At 36.9% G+C, this 24,898-nt stretch overlaps 1 protein-coding gene across 1 annotated transcript; it reads right to left on the reverse strand.

The window, feature by feature from the left end:
• On the reverse strand, positions 1 to 23,340 carry LOC128360679 (SR-related and CTD-associated factor 4-like). The gene is made up of 18 exons (XM_053321166.1): positions 23,164 to 23,340; positions 21,401 to 21,484; positions 20,925 to 20,969; positions 20,640 to 20,801; positions 20,426 to 20,543; positions 20,156 to 20,283; positions 19,905 to 20,051; positions 19,737 to 19,810; positions 19,170 to 19,266; positions 18,871 to 18,954; positions 18,450 to 18,529; positions 17,819 to 18,006; positions 16,968 to 17,068; positions 16,768 to 16,881; positions 16,501 to 16,657; positions 16,290 to 16,384; positions 1,303 to 1,441; positions 1 to 1,080 (listed from the first exon to the last, which is right to left on the reverse strand). Exons 1-18 carry the CDS (start codon positions 23,191 to 23,193, stop codon positions 653 to 655), a joined length of 2,271 nt encoding a protein of 756 aa, XP_053177141.1. The 5' UTR covers positions 23,194 to 23,340; the 3' UTR covers positions 1 to 652.
• Positions 23,341 to 24,898: the final 1,558 nt, after the last annotated feature.

Genomic DNA, 24,898 nt, shown 5'->3' on the forward strand with positions numbered 1-24,898 from the left:
TTTTTAATATTCACTGCACATGATCCTACAAGGTGTGACCTTAATGTACAACAGAGGTTGACCATAGTAACAGGGTTTACTCTACCCTCTACTGGCAGGACATGAAATCTCATTTTTTCTGATTCAAATGAAATCCAGCGTATCTGGTGAAGAATTAGACATCTGTGTGGTACAAAGACTTTTTTTTAAACTTAAAAACAATATACCAAAAAGGGTATGAACTTTAACGTTTTACTCTTTCCTTCCATACACAAAAACTTGTGAGGGAATAACCTCAAAAAATACAGACCTTTGTTTTAATCTCCAACTACCAGGATTACAGACTTAAACATAAACGAATCAACTTCAAATAGGTCTATACAAAAGATAGCAAAGAGCTACAAGCACGAACAGTATTTACAGCAAATAGGTTTCTTCTCTGGTGAACTTGACGGCGCATGGAGCACATTCAGAATGCCATGTCTTGTTTTTCATTGTTCATTCGACCCTAAGAAAAGGTTCTGGTGGTTAACAAAAAAAGAAGTCTGAATAAAAGTTCCTGCAACCATATCTTTCACAGCAGTCTTTTTGTTGAACCAGATGTTGTCATATTTATTAGGATCTCACAGTGGTTTATCATTGTCTCCCCTGAGGTCCGTCATTTAGTCAACCTCTACCACCTTCCTCCTCTGTGGAAAGGCGGGCACCCAAACCCTGGCCTTCCGTTTTGGAAATGCATCCCCTCCCTGTCACCTATGCCCTCTGGTCCCATGGAAGGATGTCGATGAAAAGGAGGGCCCCGAGGAGGGAAAGGCATTGGCATCCTGAATCTGTCTGGTGGAAACATGGGTCCCCCAGGCATCATTTGCGGAGGCATGTTTGGAGGTGCGAGGAATGGAGGTAGATGAGGATTTGGCATTCCAGGAGGATGCTGCAGAGGCGGCATACCCAGTCTGGGACCCTGCATGACTGGCGGGCCAGGCAGAGTCATCACTGGTGCTGTAGGAGATCCCAGCGGGTTGTCTGTACCTATATCAGAGGATCTGCTTTTGTCTCCTTTAGAATCAATGGTGGACTCCTCTGGAGGTTTTACCCCTCCTGCTGCAAAAAGAAGATAAGATTTAATTAAACCCAGAAGGAAGAAAAGTAGAATGACAGCACAGTAAACAGACCTAAGAGAATTTTTTTAAGGAGTAACATTTAGCCGGGAACAGTGACATCAGTACATCACTTGAGCATTTAAATCAATATGACTGCATATTGATCTCCCCCTCAGATGATGTTCTACATCTATCTACAATGTTTTCTGTATAAATCCCTTACTTGGTGTCAACTGTGTGGGGTTTAACTCTGTGGGGATGAAAGGAGCTCCTCCTGGGGGAATGGATGTAGGGGACAGCATGATGGGGCCTGGAAAAGCAGGGGGACTTCCCATTGGTGCTGCCTGTTGAACCGGTGGCACCTGGAAGACAAAGAAAAACAATGGCATCCAAATTAAGATTAAAGTGAAAACATGAATTAAGTCTTCCTGGAATAGCAAAATACGAGAAGAAACATTTTCTGATCGCACAGCATCAAGCAGCGTCTTGATTTCATCCTATTTGTATTTAAGAAGAAGATTTTTCCCCCATTATTATAATGGGGGGGATGGGGGGGGGGGGGGGGGTCAGTGTTCTGGTATCATGTCATATCTAATATTATTAAAATATTGACGCAAATATCAAACCAGCTTCAAGTATTGTATAGTATCACTGTCTTTATTCATTTGATATCATCTGTAATCATCTATGGTGAGCTTTACTTCTAACTACATTGCAGCAAATATGATGAAATTCAATGGACTTGTGTATTTGATATTAATTTACCCAAGATATACAACACTGTGACATAATGATGATGCATATGTAAGGGATGAACTATAGTATGCTAGAATGCAGAATAATTAGGTGATGATATGTCACTAAATAAATTAATGCACAATGACAAATGAAAAACTGCCACCCAGTCATAATAACTCAGGACAAGTGAAATGGTACATATTCAATTTAGCATGACAAGGGTCCTTAATGAAATGTAACCTCAGTATTATTTTTTTTGTCTAGACAGTTCTTCAGGTTTCACATCATCCTGTAAAGTACTGAAATGAACTGCTGGCACAAACAATAGGTGACTTGCCTTGTCTTAATACTTACCCTTTGCACACAAGAAATACAGTTTTTGACCCAACATCACCAGGCACACGATAGGTTTTTTCCTCTCTCTGTTGTTTTTTTTGTTTTTTTAAACCTTTTTAAGAATTCAATGCACTGCAGTCATCATTCCTGCAAGTATCCATTGGTTCTTTTTACATCTTACAAGTGTGTTTATGTATGACATACGTGTGTAACCATCATAGACAAACAACGGTTGCAGTTAAAATACCTTTAATTTTTGAATGCTATTGATTTCTGGACTGCTACAACTGCACACAGTTGTGAACGCTTTAGGCTGAACATTAACCATGTATGGGAGGAGATTTGCCATTACAGAGGCTAATTGTATGAGGACACTTGAGAGTTTAATAGGAGGAGCTGAGAGAGACGTACGCTTTAAGTAAATTATTAAACTCAAAAGGGATTTAGAAGGTGCAGTTCACCACCCCACCAATGCTGAACTATTCACTTATTTCCTGCAATGCACCAAAACAACCACACACACAAAAATAATCTAATTTAAATGTTCTCAACAAGCATACCTCAGTTACTATTGAGCTGACACACTGGTTTGCTTTGAAGTGACTGCAAAGGTGGAAACTTGAGCAGGTAAGTGCTGAATTCTCTGAGGAGCAAGAGTTCAAAACCGCCTGAGGAGCAAAAGTTCAAAACCTCCTTGACTATTAAAGATGGTAATATTCATTTTTAAACCTAAGAACAGTTTAAAGGTATATAAAACTAAATCACACATTCTATTACAGGTTTAGTGACTACATAAAATTGTCTATAAATGAAATGTGGAGTATTTAGATAATAAAGAGTATACTGTTAAGACTTCATGGTTAGTCAGAATGACAACACATACTAATTGAGCTAATCTGATATGTTAAAAAAATTAAACCCCAATTAAACCCTGTTGTAGAACTCTAAATATAGACCAATAAATATAGGAAATATCAAAGACATGAACTTCACCAGCTACTGTATGACTGTGCTCTGGCAATTTAAACGGATGTTATGAGAGGTATGATTAGTGACTGAAGCTCTGCCCACACATACCAGGGTTTCAGAACAGACATCAAACAATCTGGCCCTGCCAAATTATGTCAAGACAAACAGAAAATGATATCAAACATTGGAACAAAACCACCAGATCACAATGTAAATTACCCTAAACAGAGAGTACACGTTGGCAGATCTACTGATCACTATGACTGACTGAAACTAAGGAAATGGTTTATAATGTATAACTGTGTGGGCACAGCCTGGCTATAGAAACAGGCGGTCACAGGCAGAACAGGCTACCCAGGGGGGGGACCAGTCTGTGTTCACTTTGTAATAAAAGAGAGGCTGAGACAAAATCCTACTTCCTAATAAACTGTGAGAAAGGATTTGAAGGGAAAAGGGTTACACACACACACACACATATATATATATATACACACACACACACACACACACATATACGTATATATATATAAGTATTTATATATATCTTGTCACACACTAACAGACACAAGCTCTGTGATAAATGTCCCTGAGTGATTACATCTATAAAAAGTGTATTTTATTATATTATATTTGATATGATTGTTGATATTTGCATATTATGGCTTATTATGCATATTATATTATTACAGCTTTAGCAATACAAGTTTCTGATCTGTCGTGCCAAATAAAGCTTATTTTACTTTGTATTAGTGACACAGATTAAATGTAAACATTAAGTTCACCTTTGATGTATCAATTTAAATAAACTTTTTTTTCTCCAGATGGAAATCATGTACCTTCAACAATATATATATATATATATATATATATATATATATATATATATATCAATAACAGAAATTACCTTCCTATTCATAAATGCATGACACCTATTGGTCACAGATTGAATGAATATGAAGCTAAAACTCATAGCCATACCAGGTGCTGCAAGGTGACCTCATGACAGCAGCATCGTGTCTTGACACTCTCCGTGGTGTAAGCCAAAGCTGGCTGTAGGCACAAAGTCTATAAAGCAAGTTCACCTATAAATCATGTTACTGATACAGAATGCAATATGCTGATCCTTTCAAATGTGGCTGTCCGATGTCCAAGAGCAACCAATCAGAATGACAAATACACAAAAATAATTGTTTTTTGTGCAACACAATTCTTTCTGTCTGTAATTAAAACAAATCTCCCCTTTGATAGAAAGCATCTATTTACATTTGAACTACTCTTAATTACACTGAGATTATGAGATAATAAAAGCCATCAGTGCACATATGACTCACACATTAATCACTCCTCTAAGGCTTTTTCAAAAAGCTCTTAAACAGATTTCCATGTTTCCAGTGTGTGTTTTTTTTAACTGAGAAAACTAAACACATGAAATGGCTTTTTCCAGACATTTCTGCAATGTAAAGGGTATAAGGGAAAATTTGCTTAACATTGACATATTTTACAAAATTTAAAGCTCTATGTAAATTAAATCTGGTTACTACAGGTACCAAAGGATTTATAATCAGCTACTCCAAAAATATTACTCAACCTGAATTTTAACATTCAACTCCTATGCAACAAGGCTGCCGCCTGTCATACATGCACACCTTAAACTAATACTACTCTACATATTGAAAAGGTTATATTTGAATTTACTGAAGTATAAATTCAAATAGTTTAAGTGATACAAAACTAACACAGACACAGACACGTACACCAAACTAGGACTTGACCAAACTTTCAAGGCACTATGTATAGGAATAGAAAATGTCAGATTTTGACATCCTTCACTGGTCTTATAACAAAAAAGACACACTGGCAGACAACCCTAATTTTCACCAGGATAGTCAATTTTTTCTTCAAACAGAAGTCTGAGATATCATAATAATTTAAAGTATGTTTATGTTTTAAAAAAATGCTTTCTACACGTTTGCAGTGGTGGAAAGTAACTAAGTACATTACTCAAGTAACATTTTGAATTACTTTGAAATACCTTTTAAAGTGCTACTTTACACTTATAGTGCACTACATTTGAGAGGGAACTATTGTACTATCTAGTCCACTACATTTATCTAACAGCTTTGGTAACATTTCAGATAATGACACATTGGATTATATAACAAGCTTTCAAAATCCACCAGTAGTTCCCAACCTGTTTGGCTTTTGACATCTTACAAAAAGCAGTGTGTATTTACACACATTTCAGATGTCTGAGTTAACATCTCCATCAAATAGTGATTTTTCCATCTAAACTCATAATATTTTCTTTTTAATAAGTGTTCAAATGATCCAATATTTCACCAAAAATAAACGATTAGAGGAAAAGTCCAAAGATGAAAACAGATTTGTGTATCATTCTTTTTTCCTCTCACATCAATCATCTCACAACCCCTCACATTTATCTGGTGACCTCTTGGAGGGGCCCTACCCCTAGGTGAGAAACCACTGGACTAAACTAGCTAACTGTATATAAAGTATTTCAAACTGGCTCCACTGTAGCAGTTACAACAGTAACATGCTTCAGTATTAATAATCTAATAATGTCATATATAATAATATATATGAGTCAGAGGGACCAAACCACTACTTTTAATGCAGTACATTTGACTAACATTTATGTATTTTTACTTAAGTAGGACTTTTCATACAGGGCCTTTACATGTAATGGAGTATTTTTTACATTGCTGTATTGGTACTATTACTAAGGATTTGAGTACTTTTTCCCCCACTGTACATTGGCATTGTAGTTATTTATCCCACTTTTTTTTTTTAAAAGAAAGAAAAACTGTGTGAAGAGCAAAAATTAGCACAGACGTTTTATGTTACCATCAAATGTAGATAAAGGATTCCGAAATTGAGACTTACTATGTTGAAACTAGACTTATCTGGAGCCACTCTCAAATTAGAAAGCCTGTTCTGATAGCTGAAAGTTTGGCGACCTTAATGGGTTGAAGGAATATTTTGACACTTATTTGGTCATTGCTGACTTAGATGAGATTGAAATCATAATTAATGTCTGTATATTTTATTGATCATTATAGAGAGCTAGGCTAGTTGTTTCTAGTCTTGCGCTAAGCTATGTGAACTGGCTGCTTGGTATAGCCTTACATTTACCGTATAGACATTGTAGACAATTTGTTGAAATTCCTAAGCAATTCTTGGTAGTAAAATACATTGCCGTATGCCACAAGGTCCATTTTTTGACACTACCACTAGGGGGCGCGTAATGCAAAAATCCTAGATATAGTGACTTTAAGTTTGCCAATTGAACAGGGCTGCACATAATTGAAGGAAGGAAGCACTTTGAGATATTGTGATATTTTGGTCTTGTCTTATTTACTATTCTAGAGTTGCTTACAGTATAGTGGCTTTATTCATATTTATGCAATATATAACTAAAGCTTGATGGGTGTAAATGGGACAAATTCAGATTTTATACAATATTTTACCAAATGACAACACACCTCACTATAAATAATTCCAATTCAGTGTGTAAAGTATGAGATTACAGTGCAATAAAATAACCTGTAGAAAAATGTGCCTAATGACCTGCAACAATGAAGTAAAATACAAAGAACATGATGACAGACTATACAAGAACCTGTCATAGTTTTTAAGGGCACAATCCTTAATGCTGTTTTAGCAACTGTAATGACACAATAATTGGAAAGAAATAGCAGGTTATAAATCAAACAACCTTGATGCAGTCAATACTGCGAGATAATAACAGGGGTCTGCTCTTACCCTGGTGTCTCATCCCATCATCAGGAAATACAGGATATCTGCTGCTCCATTTTTCCTGCAGGTTAATTCCACTAAGGAAATCCCCACGAGGCAGGCAGCTGGGAACCTTGTATTTGATAAACACTCTCTCATCCCTGATGGGTCAGCTCAGTGATTTCACTCGTCAATATAATTCCTTTGTTCTCTGTTTATACCTGCTACTCACAAGACATGTGAAAGGCAGTAATGAGGCAGCTGTATAATTAACTGGCCTCAAAAGCTGACAGCTTAGATTATTCATGTGTTAAAAATAAATAAATAAATAAATAAATAATACAAAGGTGCATTTTATTATGAATGAGCGTTTCTTTACCTTCCAACCATTCCACAGTATCTTCCAAGAGTGGGAATCCCAACATCCAAAGGAAATCATAGACTCACCTTTGTTAGACCCATGTGAGTCGGATGTTCTCCATCTGTAACATGGATCTAAACCAGTGTTACAAGATATAATTGAAGAATTCCTCTCTCTTTGAAATGTCATTTCATTCACAAAAAACAGAAACTGAAATGAAAAGACTGTACAGATTTGACATGATAAACCATGTTTGAGTTAAATAAACCCAATATGTGCGAGTAAGAATGAACCAGACGCCTAAGAGTGAGACGCATGTTTTTAACATTGACAGTCATGTGAAAAATTAGGACAATTTATGAAGTATTTAGCACTATATTTTATCGTCTTTCAAATAATATCTATCGATAAAACTAAATATGAAGATTTAACTTAAAAAAATAAAAAATAAAAAAATGCTACAGAATGAACAAAGATGCCAATTCCTACTGAGAAAAGGTATAGACAACCTGCACTCTAATAGCCAGTATTGCCCTTTTTGGCTGGAATAACCTGAATTAGACATGATCTATAACTGTCTACTATTCTTGACACCAACTGAGAGAAAGTTTTTCCCACTCCGCAATGCAGAATTCGTTCTGGAGTGTAAAATGTTTGAGGTTTCTTCCATGCACCACTAGTTTCAAATCATGCCACAGTATCTCAATAGGATTAAGATCTGGGCCTTGACTCAGCTTTTCCAGATCTCTCCATTTCTTTCCACCATTCCTTGGTGGATTTACTGAAACATTTTGATTCAGTGTCAAGTCGCATGGTCCATATCCACGTCAGCATGATTTTTTGGACGGATGGTCTCATATTTCCCTCAAGCACCCTGTGATACAATCAAGAATTCATAGTGGTTTCTACGATGGCAAGCTGGCCAGGGCCTGCTGCAGCAAAGCAGCCCCAAACCATGACATTTTCATCCTGTGCTTCACTGTTGGCATGTTCTTGAGCTCAAATGCTGTTTTTGGGTTTGCACCAAATAAGCCGTCTGCTATGGTGTCCAAACAATTCAACCTCGGATTCACCTGTCCAGAGCTCACTGTTCCAGAGGTCCTTGTCTTTATCTAGGTGTTTCTCTGGCAAACCTTTTCGACGCCAAAGGTTTCCTCCTTGCACATCTCCTGTGGAAATCACATTTGTGCAGTCTCTTTCTGATGGTGGATGCAGGTACTTTGACATCAACTGTGGCAGGAGCTACTTGTAGGTCCCGTGATGACATCAGTGATGACTTCTTTTAGCATCTTGCAGTCGGCTCCTGGGCTGAACTTGCTAGGACAACCTAATATGGCCATGCTTGGGGTTTTCTTTAAATGTTTACCACTTGTAAATTATTTCCCAGACAGTGAATGGCCAGTTTCTAATTGCTTGGAGACCTTTTTAAATCCTAAACTTCTTTCTGAAGAGCTTTTCTGATCATGCCATGGTGCTACTGCTAGCTTCAACAATCAAGAGCAAAACAAACTAAATGTCTGAGGTTTACATCAGACAGACCGCTTCATAATCCTCTCTGATGATGGCTTAAACATTTGCACCTGATATGGTGCACTTGAAGCAGTAATAAATGGTTAACACTTTCCTCACACAAAAAAGGAATTTATATTAATTACATTTTACAATTCATTAAGATCAAATCTCCATATATTGAAATATTTCAAAAATAAAGGTTTTAATGGGGGGGAAGGGCTTTTTCACATGACTGTAAAGCAGAGCTACTTAATTATTTAATTAAAAGAAAATCAAGGATAAATCTTCAAATGCGATATAACTGGCATTATATAACATCTATTTGGCACTTTTTCTTTCCTGAAAAGCAACTCCTCCTTACCTCTACAGTCTCAAGATCATGTTCACAAACCGTATTTCTAATTGAAGCTCGAGGATGTGTTAAAAATGCAAACCCTTTCTGAATATCCACATCCAAAACATAACGTGTGTTAATAGTGAGTGATTGAGAAAGAAAATCAAAAGACAAAAAGTATTTCGAAAAAAAAAGAAGCTTTTAACCTGTACTGGATAGAACCTTGAAAGATGTATTATAAATAAATATATTTTGAAGATACATTTCAGTTACGGAAACCGCACCAAATACCACACAGCACGTAACACTGTGTTGTGTTTTTTTTTTTTTAAACTATGAAAGACAATAAGAAAACCTAAATACCCCCCACCCCATCCCTCAAAAAAGACAAGTGTAAATGTATATTGCTCTGCATTCTAGGTCCTTAAAGTGCATAGTACAGTTCTAATGATTGCCTGATCTAACAGTATATTTTTTGCTACGTTATTTACTAAATAGTGCAGTTATGGGGCTCCCAAAAGTTTAATGCGTTTTTCAGTGTAAAACGCACATATAGGCTATATTTGCATCCTCTGTAGTTCAAATGTTGTTTATTGTGTCTTAAATGAGCAATAATAATAATAATAATATTTGTTTGCTGTATCGGCTTTACTACAACATTCCTGGTTACCTGTAGGAGCAATAACAGATTTTGCTGTCCTGGACATGTTCTGTGGTGTCATTTGTCTAACAAACATGGACCCACACACCCTAGCTTCTTTTTGCCTAAAATAAGTGCATTTTAGAGATTACTTTTAATTTTCTTACAATAAAAAACAATGATCTCCTATAACTCGGCTTTGACATCAGTCACAAAATCTTAAAACATTACATATTGGCATCTGGTGCCAGGCATCCGACTAAGTTATTGGCATCAAAATCCATTTTTCATCCATGCAAACTCCAATGGGGTGACGAGGGTGAAAATTCAAAAATTGAACTTCTCTGGGGTTCAGAAGAATACCTCCCAGAAAAAACTTAAGATGTAAAGGAAGCACTCTGATGTAGTCTTAAATTAAAGACTAAAATATGCAATAGGTGAAAAGATACAAAATATTTCTTTAAAGCTGCTTTTAACCTCTTACATGAGAAAAAAAACTGGCAGAAGCTCTGTCAACCCTACAGTATTAGGCAGACATCACTGAAACGGTTTAGTTCAACTGTATTATTTTGTTGCTGCTTAGCCATTTGCATCTTTCATACTTTTTCTTCCTCGACCACTCGTCTCCCCATCTATGCTGCCGTTGAGGATGACTGATAGTGAAACTCCATCCTTTCAGTGGAACACACACTGGCAACATCAAGTTTCTTGACATGAGTCAGATGGGATGTGCCAATCAGGGAAGTAATTGTGATGAAAATGCAGTTTCTCTAGAGAGTTGACGTGCAATGATGTTGAGAAATAGGAGCACAGCAGGGACACTGGTAGGGTGTGGGATTACATAGGTTGCGCTCCTTTGGTCTTGTTGGAGTGCTGCTCGTTATGTAGTGGCAAGTGCAGAGAAGACCAGTCAAATACAGGCAGACCACGAGGCGGTATGTATATTATTTCATCTCAATGAGCTAATAATCAGGGTGGAGATGCAGTAGTCTTTAACTTTAATTAGCTCATTCACTGTTTTTTTAAATGTTGGCAGAGCCACTACAGCACCTAGTCCATTTGAATTCAGCCTGCGCAAGCCTTGTAAAATGTGTTTATTAGTCTCTATTGTTTATGGTGTTGGTATACATGATATACCAACTAAGACGCATGTGCTGTTTCGTTTAACAGATTGAAATGGAGTGGAAAACATGATATACCGGTACAAACCAGCAATGTGTCAGTCAAGTTTAGGAGTTCGCTTAATAATATATGATTTGGACATGGTTAAGTTATATAGGCAGAAATGATTAATTAGAAAACTAAAACAAAAGGTCTTACTACAGTGCAGATCTTGCTAAAAAAGTATAATCATGTCTTAAATTAGGCTATGAAAAGCAACTTTTTAGTAGCCGTCAAGGATACAAAGACTTTAAAACGAACTCAAATCAAGAGATTTGAATGGTCATTGACTTGGGTATGTGAAATTGCTATCAGATAACTTTTTGTACAGATGACAGAAAAAATAAGGGGCAAGGCTCAAGATCAAGAAGACCGATCAATTGCAGATTTCTGTACAATGCACGAAATCTGAGGGTAGTAAAAAAAAAAAAACACACCAGATGACTAGACTTGTACATTTTCTATCTTTTCCACATGAAAAACGACTGTATTAAAGACACCAGTGACACGGAATATTTGCGGTTAGATTAGGAAGAGGATGAGGGAGAGAGGAACGAATTAGACCTCAGCCACATTGTTTTGGAAATGAACATTTTTTGCTTACCAATATCCAAACACATATCTCTTCCAATCTCTCTCTCTATATGTTGCGGTTTTATCTGACCAGTGTGGCTATGTACTCAACAAAAGTCACATTTGATTGGACAAACTTTTATAAATGCCCCTGAATAGGATGAGTCATCAAACATTATAAACAGTTTTACAGGGATTTTGATACAAAAACGCTCTATTTTTTCTTTTCAATATATATTTGGTATATAACAAGGGATGAAAGCACGATTAACACAGGGACACATGATTAAAACTGGGAAAATGCAATTTTCATTTAATGTAATTGGACAGAAAATATGGCAGCTTTGTGCACCATTTTCTATACTGTCCATTCAAATCTAATGGAAATAAAATACACACAAACATCAAGACATGGGGATAAGAACACTAAAACATCCCAAAGCAAGATGCCCTGGTGTCTGCCCTGACGAAACTCTGTTTAGTAGAGTGAATAGCCAGATGTGGTCTCCACATACACGAGACAACTCAAAAGCGTCACGAAAAAAGAAAGCGGTTGTTCAATTAATGGTCCTAAAGTAACATAGAAACTGGAAAGCTGGGTGTATAAAAATGAGGGTGCAGTGTGAAGCTTACAGGTTCTATTATTCATGGCATTCAGTTGTCAACGTGTCAATCTTGTTTTGTTGGGTATTTTTCCTCTTACCAAAAACATGTAAAAAAACAAAAACAAAAAAAACAACTCAAAAATCGTATTTGCAGTCCCTTTTCAATTAACAAGTGTCTAGTTCGGTGCTGATGGCTTACCTTGTCTCCGATTCTGACACAATCCCTCCAAATCGGGCCTTTAAGTGCCACCAGCAGCCAAGAGTCAGATATTCTCGACCCCCAGACATGTAAGCAACCTTTCTTCCAAGTGAGGCGCTCAGTTCAGAAGGCTTACTAAAGTGTGATGGGTTGTAGATATATTCTAGCTGGATCATGTTTTATTTAAGCTAGTTTATGAACCATTTATTCAGCATGTGGTCTTGAGAGGACCTTGCTAATTTCCAAAGAAAACACTGCTGATTGACACTGGATGATCATTTGAATTGTCTGTTCTCACATTTTATTTCACTGCTTCTGTTTATTTCTTGAAAGCTCACTATCAGTTTGTATATTTGTGAGTTTAGGATTCAAATCCTTTGCCACCAAAAACACACACCAAGAAGCTGATTCAAATATTTGTGTCATTCAACCAGTAATGGATGGTTAGGGAAACATTTTTGTAATCAGATAAGTTAATTTAAACATTGTAAGACACCATTACTGATAGGTTAGCCAAACCCAGACCCAGACATTCTGGATGATAGAGCTTAGCTACCAAAAACAGAGAAAGGATGAACAGAAATACATCCCTCTACACATAGCACAGTGATTAAAGGTTTTTGTAATTCCCACTTTATTCAAATAAGTTATACTGCACAATACAAGGTTACTTAGTGAAGATGCAAGTATTTTGCAAAGGAAAAGGAGAACTGTTGAATTAGAATGAGTTAATTTAATGCTTAGCAACATATCAGCAGTGGAGCTTATCTGAATAATTATGGCAGAGTATATCAAATGAAAAAAAACAGATTTGTCTGCTTATTCGTGACTCTGAAACAACACCTGTGTGGCATGTCATTGACAATGCCATTTAAAGAGTGAACACCCTGATATTTATTAACAACAGAAACAAGAACAATTCACTTTTAATAAGACATTTTATTGCAACACTAAAAAAAACTCCTATATAAATATACGATGTGTAGGACATCTGTGCCACACAACAATATTTAAATTTTAAAATTGTATTTTGACACAAGTTTCGCCTTTAACAGATATCACAGTAGGCTGGCCCTATTGCGTTTTGATAGAAATTTTATTAACTGTTCGGCAAAAAATCCTTGGTAGTAAATTCTGACATACCAGCTGTCTCACATCCTTAAGAAGCTTTCTCATGACAAGTGTCAAAGTTCAAAGCCAAATCAAGACTTCACATTAAGTGGAAGTGAGTGCCACCAACTAAACTTGGTCAGAAAGGCGAGTTGAGTACGGCAAGACAATGATTATTAAGTATTCATTGAATTTATTTAAAGAGCTCTGGAATAAGACCAATGCTATCTGCTCTAGGCTAAACTAACTAAAGATAAGCACCTGATGTTTCTGCTTTACTATGGCACTCAATACATCAAACGCAACACAACTAAATAACCCCTATATAAAACATTTTGCAGTAGTTGCAATGGAAATGGCAATATGGGATTCTGTGACTGATACACAATGGCCTACACATCACCAAACATTCACTTGCAGCGCCCAACTGTGGCTTTTATAGATATTACCTGCGTATGTTCCATTTAAAGGCTTTGTTATCCACAGGTATATTGCAGTATACAGCATAATGCAAGCCACAAGCAATAACACATATGTACACATAAACCCCAAACACAGGTCAATTTGTGTCCTTTTGTATAACATCAAGTCCACTGTTTGCTGACTGACTGCCTTTATCTTGACCTCTAGGTCCGCTGCCTATTCCATATCAATCTAGTGTGAACCAGATGACCCTCCCACCACACATTTAAAGTGAAAACAGTGGGTGACCACATCAGTTATCAATATGCAGTGAAATGTGACAAAAGTTGAAAGAGCTGTCCTATTAAAAGTCCAGTACTTCAACTATCAGAATTTGAGGACAAATAGGAGCACTGACAATTGTCATCCATTTTTTAATATCAGTTGAATATTAGTGAATTTCACCATTACTAAGAGCATAACCATCAGTGCTGTTACTATGGTTACTTACTGCCCAACATTTGCTGAGCACAGACAATACAGCAGGGGTCAACAACCCATCAATCGCGATCGACCCGTGGACCTTTGTGGTGCTCCAAGTCGATTGTGAGGCATTTCAGTTCAATTATTTGTTCATTTCCATCAATCTCCTAAAGCTGTATGTGCATCTGCTATGTTAAAGTAATGCAACATCTATAACTCTGACTTTCTGATGCTCATTTCGCCTTTTTTTTTTTTTTTTTTTTTAAATCACATGACGACTTTTATTGCACAGCAATTACAGGAAACGCATTGTATTTATAACAGCATTTAGTGGCGTCACAAGCATAAACAAGTGTGAAAACGTGCCTTTTTTTCAGCTCACTTTCAATATTGCAGGGAGGAATAATACCATCAGAGACAGCCACAATAGGCTCATAAAAGTAAAGAACTCTTTTATCCATGTCCTCCTGTGAGATGGAAAACCACTCATCATGCTGTGTGTTGCTTATTGCGTGATGAGTGTGATCACTGATACATGAGCCAACACTTGATTTGAACTCAAAGTGATCTTTGCTTGGAAAAGATTGGTGTCCGCTGTTATATAGTATAAGAGTTATTTAACTAGAACTAGATTTCAGGTATCACCATATCATATTTTACTCGACACTTCCCAGAAAATTACAAAATTTCTTTCTGTAGCCATGGTCCAAGTCCTAATGTAAGCGATCAAACGCTTTAGAAAGGTGCCATCCATATACCTTAATTATATCTAAATGGATGGGATAGTGGTCTTTTGACTAGGGCGATAGTCCTCTTTTCGTACTTATTACTCATTGTTTTTATTCTTTTTCTTATTGCTGCTCTTCTATTTTACTATCCACTTGCTGCTGTAATGATGCATATTACCCCATTGTGGGATGAATAAAAGGAATATCTTATCAATTCAGATTCACCAAATTGATCTAATTATGATTCATAAGGTCCTGATTCGATATCAATTTGGTTGATATATTTCAGTTACAATATATGAAAGAGGTTTTGATGCAGTACATTGTACAAGGTCCCCTCCATGTGGTGCATTATTAAAACATATTCATGTTTACATTAACAATTGAGCCCAAAGCTGTTACATTAATGTGTCCTTCTTATTTAACATGGACACAGGACAGCAGTCAATACAATATGGTGCAACTCCACAGACTCTACAGTCAGTGAGTATTGAGTGACCAGATAAGTGCAGATTATAAACATACTTGTGATTGTGTCTCACAAAGCACAAAGCACAAATTACATGCCAAGCTGCTCCACCAAAGGCACCACCAAGTCTATGGCAGATGTCTGGATTCATTTCAGATTTAAAATGCACAGGAAAAGTTATATGTTAAAAGATTATTTTGGGATTTTATGAATTGATATCGGAAAATTTAAATTAAGATTGATCTGAATCAGAAAATCAATTTTTAAAACTCTAACACTCACTTTCTTTTGCCTATGTAATTATTGTGCCTTTACATGCACTTTTATCCATATACTCATTGTTGGGTTCTAGCACTGCTGAGGGTGAGAGGGTGTGTTTTTTATGTATTCTTAGGTATTTTGTGTGATTTCTATGTTTGTTGTCTTTGTGCCATGTGTTGCGGTATTGCTGCTCTGACATTTTAAATTTCCCCTCGGGGGTTAATAAAGTAAATAAATCTATCTATCTATCTATCTATCACAGTATTTCTCATTTGATTTAGAGGAACGTTTCATTTGCTTGGATCATTTCTTGAAAACATTCATTCAAACTTGTGCAGTGACTTGACTTTTTGAAGAGAAGATGAAAAAGGTGTTTCAGATAAGCTCCACTACTCATATGCAACAATTGTTTATTTTTTTTCCAAACAGCCTGAAAGATTGTGACACTTGTGACACAATCTTTCTTGTATTTGAGTCTCTAACAACAACAACAACAACGCCATTAAACCAATGAAATAACAGCACTTGCAATATTAGAAAAAGGACGGTGTTTAAAGACTGTATTATCATTACCTGGATGTGAGCAGTGATGGTTCCATCTGCTGGTGCATTTTCCAACGCTCCATTCACAGCTGCTTGTTTACTGAGGTCAATGACGTTGTTCCACTCTGAAGAAAATGTAAAATACAACGACAACATGAGAAAAACTGCAACTAATAACCTTCAATAAGTGAATCTTGGCTATACAAAAAAAAAAAAAAAAAAAACACAGCAAAGTGTTTACCTGGATTTAGTGTGTCCACATCCAGCATACCCCCTTCACGATAGCTCTCCAACTCCTCAACTTTGACTTTGGTCCAAGGTATGTAGGTAATGCCTCGCTCCACATCCCAGAACTTTTTATGCGCTGCTTTTATACCTTTGTTCAAAGCCCAAGCAATCTAGGCAAGAATGGCATTCGCTATGATCATGAACATTCACCACTAAGACAAGTTTAACAGAGCCAATAAATAACTGGAAATTAAAGCAATGTGTGTTAGAGTTTATGTACCTTAACTGGTTTCTGATTGACTTTGTATGACCCCCTACTGAGCTTGCTCAAGGCTGTATAGGCATCTTGTCTGTGAACCATAACAATATAGGCACAACCCCTCGGAGGTATCATCTGGACACAAAGAGCAAAAGGTTACAGTGAAATAGAGAAACAGCATTAGCTTGGGAACATAGAGGCTTACTGTAGTCCAAACTTACATTGATGGAGTCAATTTGGCCAAACTCTTCGAGGAGGGACATCACATCAGACTGTTGAGTTTTCTTGTCCAGCTGACCAACCCAAAGTGTAGTGCTGCAAACTATAAAAGGGAAACAACGTTAACACATTGGAAGATGCAAGAAATTTAAGTTGTGTTCAGCTTTACTATCTAAATGGAAGATGCTCCTTTCTCAGTTTTTATCTAATATAGAGTCATGTATAGAGTTGATTTTGGAGCGCAAGAACAGGAATCCAATCTGAAGATTTTTTAAAAAGTGGCCCGTTTAGACAAGATCATTATGACAGCAAATATATGAAACTTAAATATAGCAATTACATTGATTTTGGCAACCAAAACTTGCACACATTTTTAAAGTTTTTATCTGAGAATTTACAGTAAGTTTTACATTTGTCATTCAATAAGAACCTGTGACATTTTTCCATGAAACTACTTTGACTCAATCAGAACACACTGTTTCTGTAACTCCTTAAGGACGTACGTTTAAATGTGAGTAAAACAAAATGCAGGTTCAGCTTATCTCATTATAAGCCAAGTCAAATTTTTCAAAGTAATGTCACTTTGACAGGTATCTCCCTACTGACTGGTTATTCAAAGAAAAATTATCAACAAATCAACCGACAATGGTCACTGTTGCAGCTCTAATTGTTAACGGTGGACAGACAGCGATGTGGTCTCAAAACATTGTAATAATCACTTGAGAAGTCAAAGTGTCTCCTGTCTACAGGTACATTTGGATGTTTATTGTAGCTGTAACTTGCATGCAATAGTGATTTCTACAGTTGTGTGAACTGTGTCATAACTGACATTTATGGACATATCAATACATACCACTGAGCGTCTGGCTCTTGATACTGGGAAGACCTTTCTGTCTGCGCTCTCTGTCCTTCTCTCTTTCACTTCTGTCCTGAGAATGAGAACGAGATCGCCATCGGCGTTCTCTGGAACGAGAATGAGAGCGTCGATGCCTTGTCCTTCTCGAGCGGGACGTAGATCTTGATCTTCTTCTCCTGGGAGATCTTAAACACAAAGGATTGAAGCATTTAAACATGGTTTCACCAAATAATGATTTTCCTACAAGGGAAAATAATGTTTTCAACATTAGCTAAATAAGAAATGAGAACCTCAACAATGGGATGTAGACAGAAGCTAACAATGTAAGTGCCTGCCCTCCACCCATTGCTCAATGCTTTCTGATGTGTGCAATTTACCCTTAAGGATGTACTGTCTACTGTAGAAGATTATCAACTACTTTATTCATGAATGTAACATGCATAAATAGGCTTAGGAAAGTGTAATATTGTACATTTCCTTTGGAATCAATAAAGTTGCATCTATTTATCAATCTAATATTTGCCCCAGTAAAGTCTATAACAAACAAACATATTTTATTTTATATCTTTAATGGAGTAATTAATTCCACAGCACTACATAATGATGTGTGATGAGCAGAGCCTCTTACCTGGAACCAGATCTGGATCTTGATCTCCTGCCATAGCCTCTATGTCTGCCTTCCTTCCTCATAGATGAGTCTTCTCTTCCCTATGAGACAATGATACCATTACATTTTTATTTTCCCCAAATTACTGGGCAGATCCCTTTTAAAGAGTTAACAACCAACACAGAAACTAAAAAAACAAAGAAAACTAAAAAACTATTTTGCATGAGGCCAAACTTCTTTGAGGATCTAAACCAAACGCAGTTGCCCTTGACTAAGGCCTCGTGGAGACAACATATAAACTTCACTACCAATTCAGGTAACCACAGCATTATTTTGCATAAACTGTACAAATAATAATAACAAAAAAGTTGATATTCAAATGTAAATACAGTGAAAACTGAGCTGATAGCTGAAAATCTATCACTCAGGTTTGGGGGTTTACCCGTGATTGTGAATAAGCATCATTCATGGAACGGTATCCATCAGACATCATATGATGTTCCCCATGACTCATTCCTCCACCGTGCTGAAGGATGATAAAAAGACAACCCAGTTAAATAAAATCCCCACACAGTTGATCATTTATAGAAAATTTGGAAGCAATCATAAAACAACTTTAATATGAATCATTTGAACAATATCATTTTGGCTTGACACCTCACTGGACAAAGTGTGAATTCAATTACACTAGATACTTTTTATATTTAAGACTCAACATATTATGAATTTATAATTGGATACCTCAATACCAGCAGTCTGTCCCATCATATGTGGATGAACATTCTCCATGTTCGGCACCTGACCAGGATACTGGTTAAACACATTTTCAGGAACACCTCTGTTGTGACAAAAACAAACAGATAGTGAGTTTGGATGTTAGAATAATACTAACACTAGCAACTGAAAACAAAACAACTATAATAGGTCTTTTAGATAGGAGATATTTGGATACTTCATTGGAGATCATCATCATCATCATCATATGATTAATAACATTCATGTATGCCAGCTGCACAGCCTTGGTGTTGTGTGTGCTGGCTCATTGGAATGGTTTACCAGAGCATTTTAAATAACAGACCCATCATTAATATCATTTACGGCCAGATTGGACTCAATGATGTAACAGCAGGTGTTGGAAAACATAAGTTAACCTTTGATGATTTTTTGCTGCACCAATTGCAAATCATGTATTTTCAGGTGTCTAGTACCAGTGAGGGTGTGATAGATATGGAACACATTCACAAGTGTCAATTTGTACAAAACAAACACTGCAAATGTACCGGCATAAATAAATAGTAGGAAACTCACAGCGGACGGGCAGCGCCTTCTTTATTTGTGATATCCTCAGGCTCATCGTCATAGTCAAATCGATCAAGGAGTTTCTGAGAAAAGAAAATATAAAAACAGTGAGTGAGAAAAGTCATTTGTATATGATCGCAGGAGATTATGTTGTGACCCTGAGCGCTATACTCGTACCTCAGCTAAGGAGCTTCTCTTTTCTGTGTGTGCACTGTACGGGTTGTGCTGGGCCGCAGGCACCTGGGCTGGGTTTGGCGTGTTGTTTGTGACGGTGGCTGCCAGGGTCTTATCTGCCTGCTGGAAATTCTGCAGCATCCTCTGCAGCTGCATGAGGGACAGGGAGCGGTTATTCAAGGTGAAACTTACTGTGTCTTTAGTTTTAAATATTAGCACAACTGATGAAACATTTCAATTGATTTCCTGCTCACCTCCTGTCCCTGGGGGGACTGGAACAGCTGTGCTACAGCAGCTAAGGCATCTGGAGTAGGTAGCTGGGGCAAAGTAGACACAACTGAGGCACTAGTGACAGGAGCCTGTGGTTGTGGATCTGTGGGAACTGTCCAAACACAGGAAACAGCTAAATGTTATAAGTTTACTGTCTTTGCACCCTTTTTTTTTAATCATTGAGTAAATCTCTTAGGTAACATTCAAGTACATTGGCTAGAAAAACTTTACCAGGCATGTTTTCATTGTGTTACCTTCCAGTGCTGGTGCAGGTAAAATGGCTCCATTAGCCATATCCATCAGAGGCTGAATGATGTCCATGTCAAACACACCGTTCTTCTCCCACAGGTTCAAAACGCGGACAATTTTGCTCTGATTTTAAAAGAAATGATTCCCACCCTTTAGACATTTCTTTGCAGTTTATTGCATAAATATAAAAAACACCAAAAGCACACACACATAAAGTACCTTATCATCCTCTGGACAGCGGTAAAGGTTTTGGAAGGTGTCTGTGAAGTTCTTTAAGAATCTGGGCCCAAAGACATCCTTGTCAACACCAAACTGATGGCGTGACTGTCGAACAATGGAATCGACAACATACAAGCCGGGGACTTTTAATTCTGGCTTGCACTGATGGAAACAAAACAAAAAGAACAATGATGGTTTATTCCAATCATCTCATGACAAACTATTAAGGAAGCGAATGTTAACTCAAATGTTTAATATACTGTACAGGTTCTATGATGTACATACCTTCTTGATGAACTTTTCAACTATTTGGACGACATGTTTGTAAAGCTAAAAAAAGAGACAAAAACTAACATCAGTCAAACTATGTAGTACTTAAATCATGTAAGACAGTAATGAAGGAAATGTGTAATGAACTTCCTATATGATTTCTGTAAGTCTAAGGTCCAGCTTTGGAATATCGCCTCTAAAACAGCCGGTGGGTTTGCAATACAGTAAGGCATATTCAAAATTACATAATTTATCCACCCACCAGGCCGCACTCTTAATACTATCAAATAAAGAATAAATCCTTCATTAGTTTGAGTCATGTCCAAGCTGAGAGTGGAGAACCATTTTAAAAATAGACACAGAACACCAAAATGTCTGAAAACTTTTAAAATCGACTAGTCCCTACTGGGTCAAATCACATGTCAAATTAATCTGAGTGTAATGACGGAACTCCTTCATATAATATGAAAAGTACACAGTGTTAAATTTACCTTAATGGCTTTGATGGCCGATTTTGTGACAGACATCATCTTAGCGCGGGATATCGGAGGCTTCATGTCGATCATGGAGAATAACTGGAAAAAAAGAATTACATCACTTCATTGTGAAATGAGACCAAAAAAAGCATAAAACAGCACAAATAATCTTACTTAACATAATAGGTTAAATATACATCACACATTTTAGCTATTGTACAGAAACAATAATAGAAAAGTCATTAGGATTCAATATTTTCTGAACATGTGTTAGAAAAGAAATGCACCAAATGCGTTGTCTCACATAACCCCACATATTTATTTATTATCCTTTATTTTAACTCAAAAGACCATTGAGGAGCAATCCTCATTTACAATGGTGTCCAGAAATATTAACGACAACACAACAACACACAAAACAATATTAAGTAAAATAAAATAAAAATAATATAAAAAATAGAACAATGAATAAAGACATACAAAGACTACTGGTCATGGGTAAGTATATCAACCCCATTCACAAAGTTCACAGCTAATACCATTACAAAACAGTGATCACTTCTACACTATGCAATTTAACCTTGTATAGTTGTATATGTACTAAACTAACTTTTCATTTCTGTAAAATCTTATGTATGCCGGGAGTTCAACATGTTGCTCTGAGCAGGTAAATTTCTGTTTTTACTTCAATCATACTCAAGGGCCTGTGACTGTGAGGAGTATATTTATGTCCACATGTTATTCGTCACCTCAGGGTAACAATCTATTGATATTTAGTGGTGGTAATTCTGATTGGCACCATTGTTTATCCAATTACAGAAACATTGGCCACTTCATTAGGTACACCTGTGCAATCTAATTCAATCCAATATAAACAGCTCTGATGTAAATTCTACATTCATGAAGCCTCTACATTTTCAGTTGATAATTCTACTTTGTTTATTACTGAGGTCGTACTAAGTGGTGGTGAATTATATTGACTGGTGTTGCTAATATTTTGCCCCTCATGTATGTTAATGTAGTGGACAAAATATTAGGAACACCATTCAATTTAAAGGCACCCTAATTCACCACTATTACCCACTATGACCTCAATAATAAACAAAGTAGAATTACTTCATAGAAACTAAATGTAAAGTTTATAGCAGATATGTTGGTATTGGATTGAATTAGATTGCACAGGTGTAACTAATAAAGAGGCCAGAGAGTTTATAAACAAGGAAAGCCAGTCCAGAGGCCTCACGTGACAACAGTAAAATAACAAAAATACCATGTTTTGCTTACACCATTTAGTTTTTAGTGTATTTTAGTAGCAATGGATAACATAAAGCTGCCCAAAAACAGGCCAATAATGTTACGCTAGTGAGTCGGTAGCATTAGCAGCTAACTGCTGGGCCGACAGAAGCTTTTAACTTAGCAAGCCACACTACTCATTTTACAGGATTTATATAGCTTAATATTTACAAGGATTACTGTTATCCCAAATATTCCTACTAACACTTTAACGTGCTATCAGCTAGCGTTCAGTCCCAGAACCCAGTTTAATGTTAGCTAGTTGGGCACTGAATCCAGAGGCCTTGCGATAATCTGCAAAATCCAGTCAAATTATACCAAAGTTTTAACCAGTCACGTTCAATTTAGAGTTAACATCCCTAAAAAGATAACACACCAGCTGATATTATATTATGCTTGTAAGAAATCATCAAACATAAACCAACTGACGTTAGTTAGCATCGGGTTAGCATTAGCTCTGCGGGTATTACATGAGCAAACTTTACCTCCATGTTGAACGCGTTCACAGCATCCATAATGCGTTGTTATGGTATTGAAAACCGGTTCACGAATTTGTCTATTTTGTTACAATCCCAAATCATAACCCTGTTTCGTTATAAATCTAAACAAAAACGCGACCATCAACGTTAAAAGGCCCAAACGGATCGTAGATTTTTATAGGATCACATTGCTAGGTTGTGTTCTCCTAGGATAGGATTGCTAACGTTACTAGCTTCGCGGTTCGCCAGTTTACTTTTCCCAGGATGGTAACGGAATGAACCGCCCCCTACGCGGCCTCTGATTGGCTCTAACTCTAATGTTATTACCCTCCTAAACAATCTAACCAACGGAGGCAAATAGTGCCAACCAATCAGAGGCAAAGTAGGGCGGGTTATTCCGTCGCCATCCTGAGAAAAAAATTCAGGCAGTATACAGTCTATGCCATACGTACGAGTACGTTCCCAGTCTATGGTACGTACTTGTCAACGTCTGATGTCACTAATGGCTCATGCTGGGTTCGCAGCATTAGCCAGCATTAGGTTCATTTCTTATATACAGTCTCTGGTTCGCAGTTGTCATAAAAATGGGAATTACCTATTAACCCATTAGGGTGAGGGTATAACCATGCACTATCCTGTATAAACTGCTGAAAAGAAAGCCATCAGCCTGTCTGTGTCCCTTTGAGGTTTTCCATTAACAGTCTGGGGCAGCTCTGGACTGATCCATTATGGGAGGAACGTATTCTTGTTTTCTCCCACAGGGATTATGAAGCACACAGTACATCTCTGCCATGCCCCTGACAATCTCAACATTGCAATTCCAGCAGCACTGGAGCCTCTCAGACATTCACCAACCTTGAACAGCAATACTCAAATCCAACTAATATTAATATATTTTCTATTCGGTTGCTCAGTCTGGCAATGTTGCACTTTGATGATTGTAATGTTCATACTACACTCATGTTGGAATCCCATATGTGATAAAAGGTCTGCCATTCCATGAGCTCTGTCATTTGTAGTCCCAACAAGCTGCAGTTTAAGTAGGCTACTTCATACACGGTTACACCCCCACAGCCAACATCTCTGGCACAGTGGTTAGTCAATGTGTATAGCTGTATATTTGCTTATTCATTGTTAAACCATATCAGACAAGTTATTATTCAAATCAGTATTTTTCATGGGTTAAAATGTTGTCTTTAAATAGTTATTTTTATCATCATCATGTTATCATTTGTGGAGCTTTAAGTCTAACTTTTGTTTTTGATCAGTTTTTGTATGAGAAAGCAATGTTCTCTAGTAACTTACACAATTTGAAACTATATATCTATAAATAATGCACTATAAGTGAATGCTATTTTCTTGCACATTGCATTATTTATAGACACACTCAGTGGGCCCAGACAACGCTGAAGTCCAGATTCTTAACGCTTAACTGTGTGCTGACCACACTGATGGTAGTTGAGTGTGTAGACTTAAGACTTTAACGTTGCCAAAGATCACACAACTCCTACAGGGGAAAAAAGGAATACATATACTAATATCTCACACAATAAGTTTCACCTCATCCTGATGACACACTCATTAGTAGCAAACTAGACACAATAACACAATGTTAGTGTTTTTCATTGTCATGTCACTTTAATAATGTTACCCTACCTAATTCTATTTCAGCTTCCCTCAATGTTTTCCTTGTACCCTGTTGAATGGCTCCATCGTGCACTGCTGTGGCCAAATCTGGACA

The sequence above is a fragment of the Scomber japonicus genome, chromosome 6, assembly GCF_027409825.1.
Source record: "Scomber japonicus isolate fScoJap1 chromosome 6, fScoJap1.pri, whole genome shotgun sequence".
Lineage (NCBI taxonomy): Eukaryota > Metazoa > Chordata > Actinopteri > Scombriformes > Scombridae > Scomber > Scomber japonicus.

What these genes read in the sequence shown, in the direction of transcription:
- LOC128360679 (XM_053321166.1), bottom strand. Translation starts at nt 23,193, where the DNA reads ATGGATGCTGTGAACGCGTTCAACATGGAG. An exon ending in AGAGAAGCTCCTTAGCTGAG is followed by an intron (nt 19,811 to 19,904) that starts GTACGAGTATAG and finishes TTCTTTTCTCAG; the next exon opens with AAACTCCTTGATCGATTTGA. An exon ending in TCAATCAGAAACCAGTTAAG is followed by an intron (nt 16,658 to 16,767) that starts GTACATAAACTC and finishes ATTCTTGCCTAG; the next exon opens with ATTGCTTGGGCTTTGAACAA.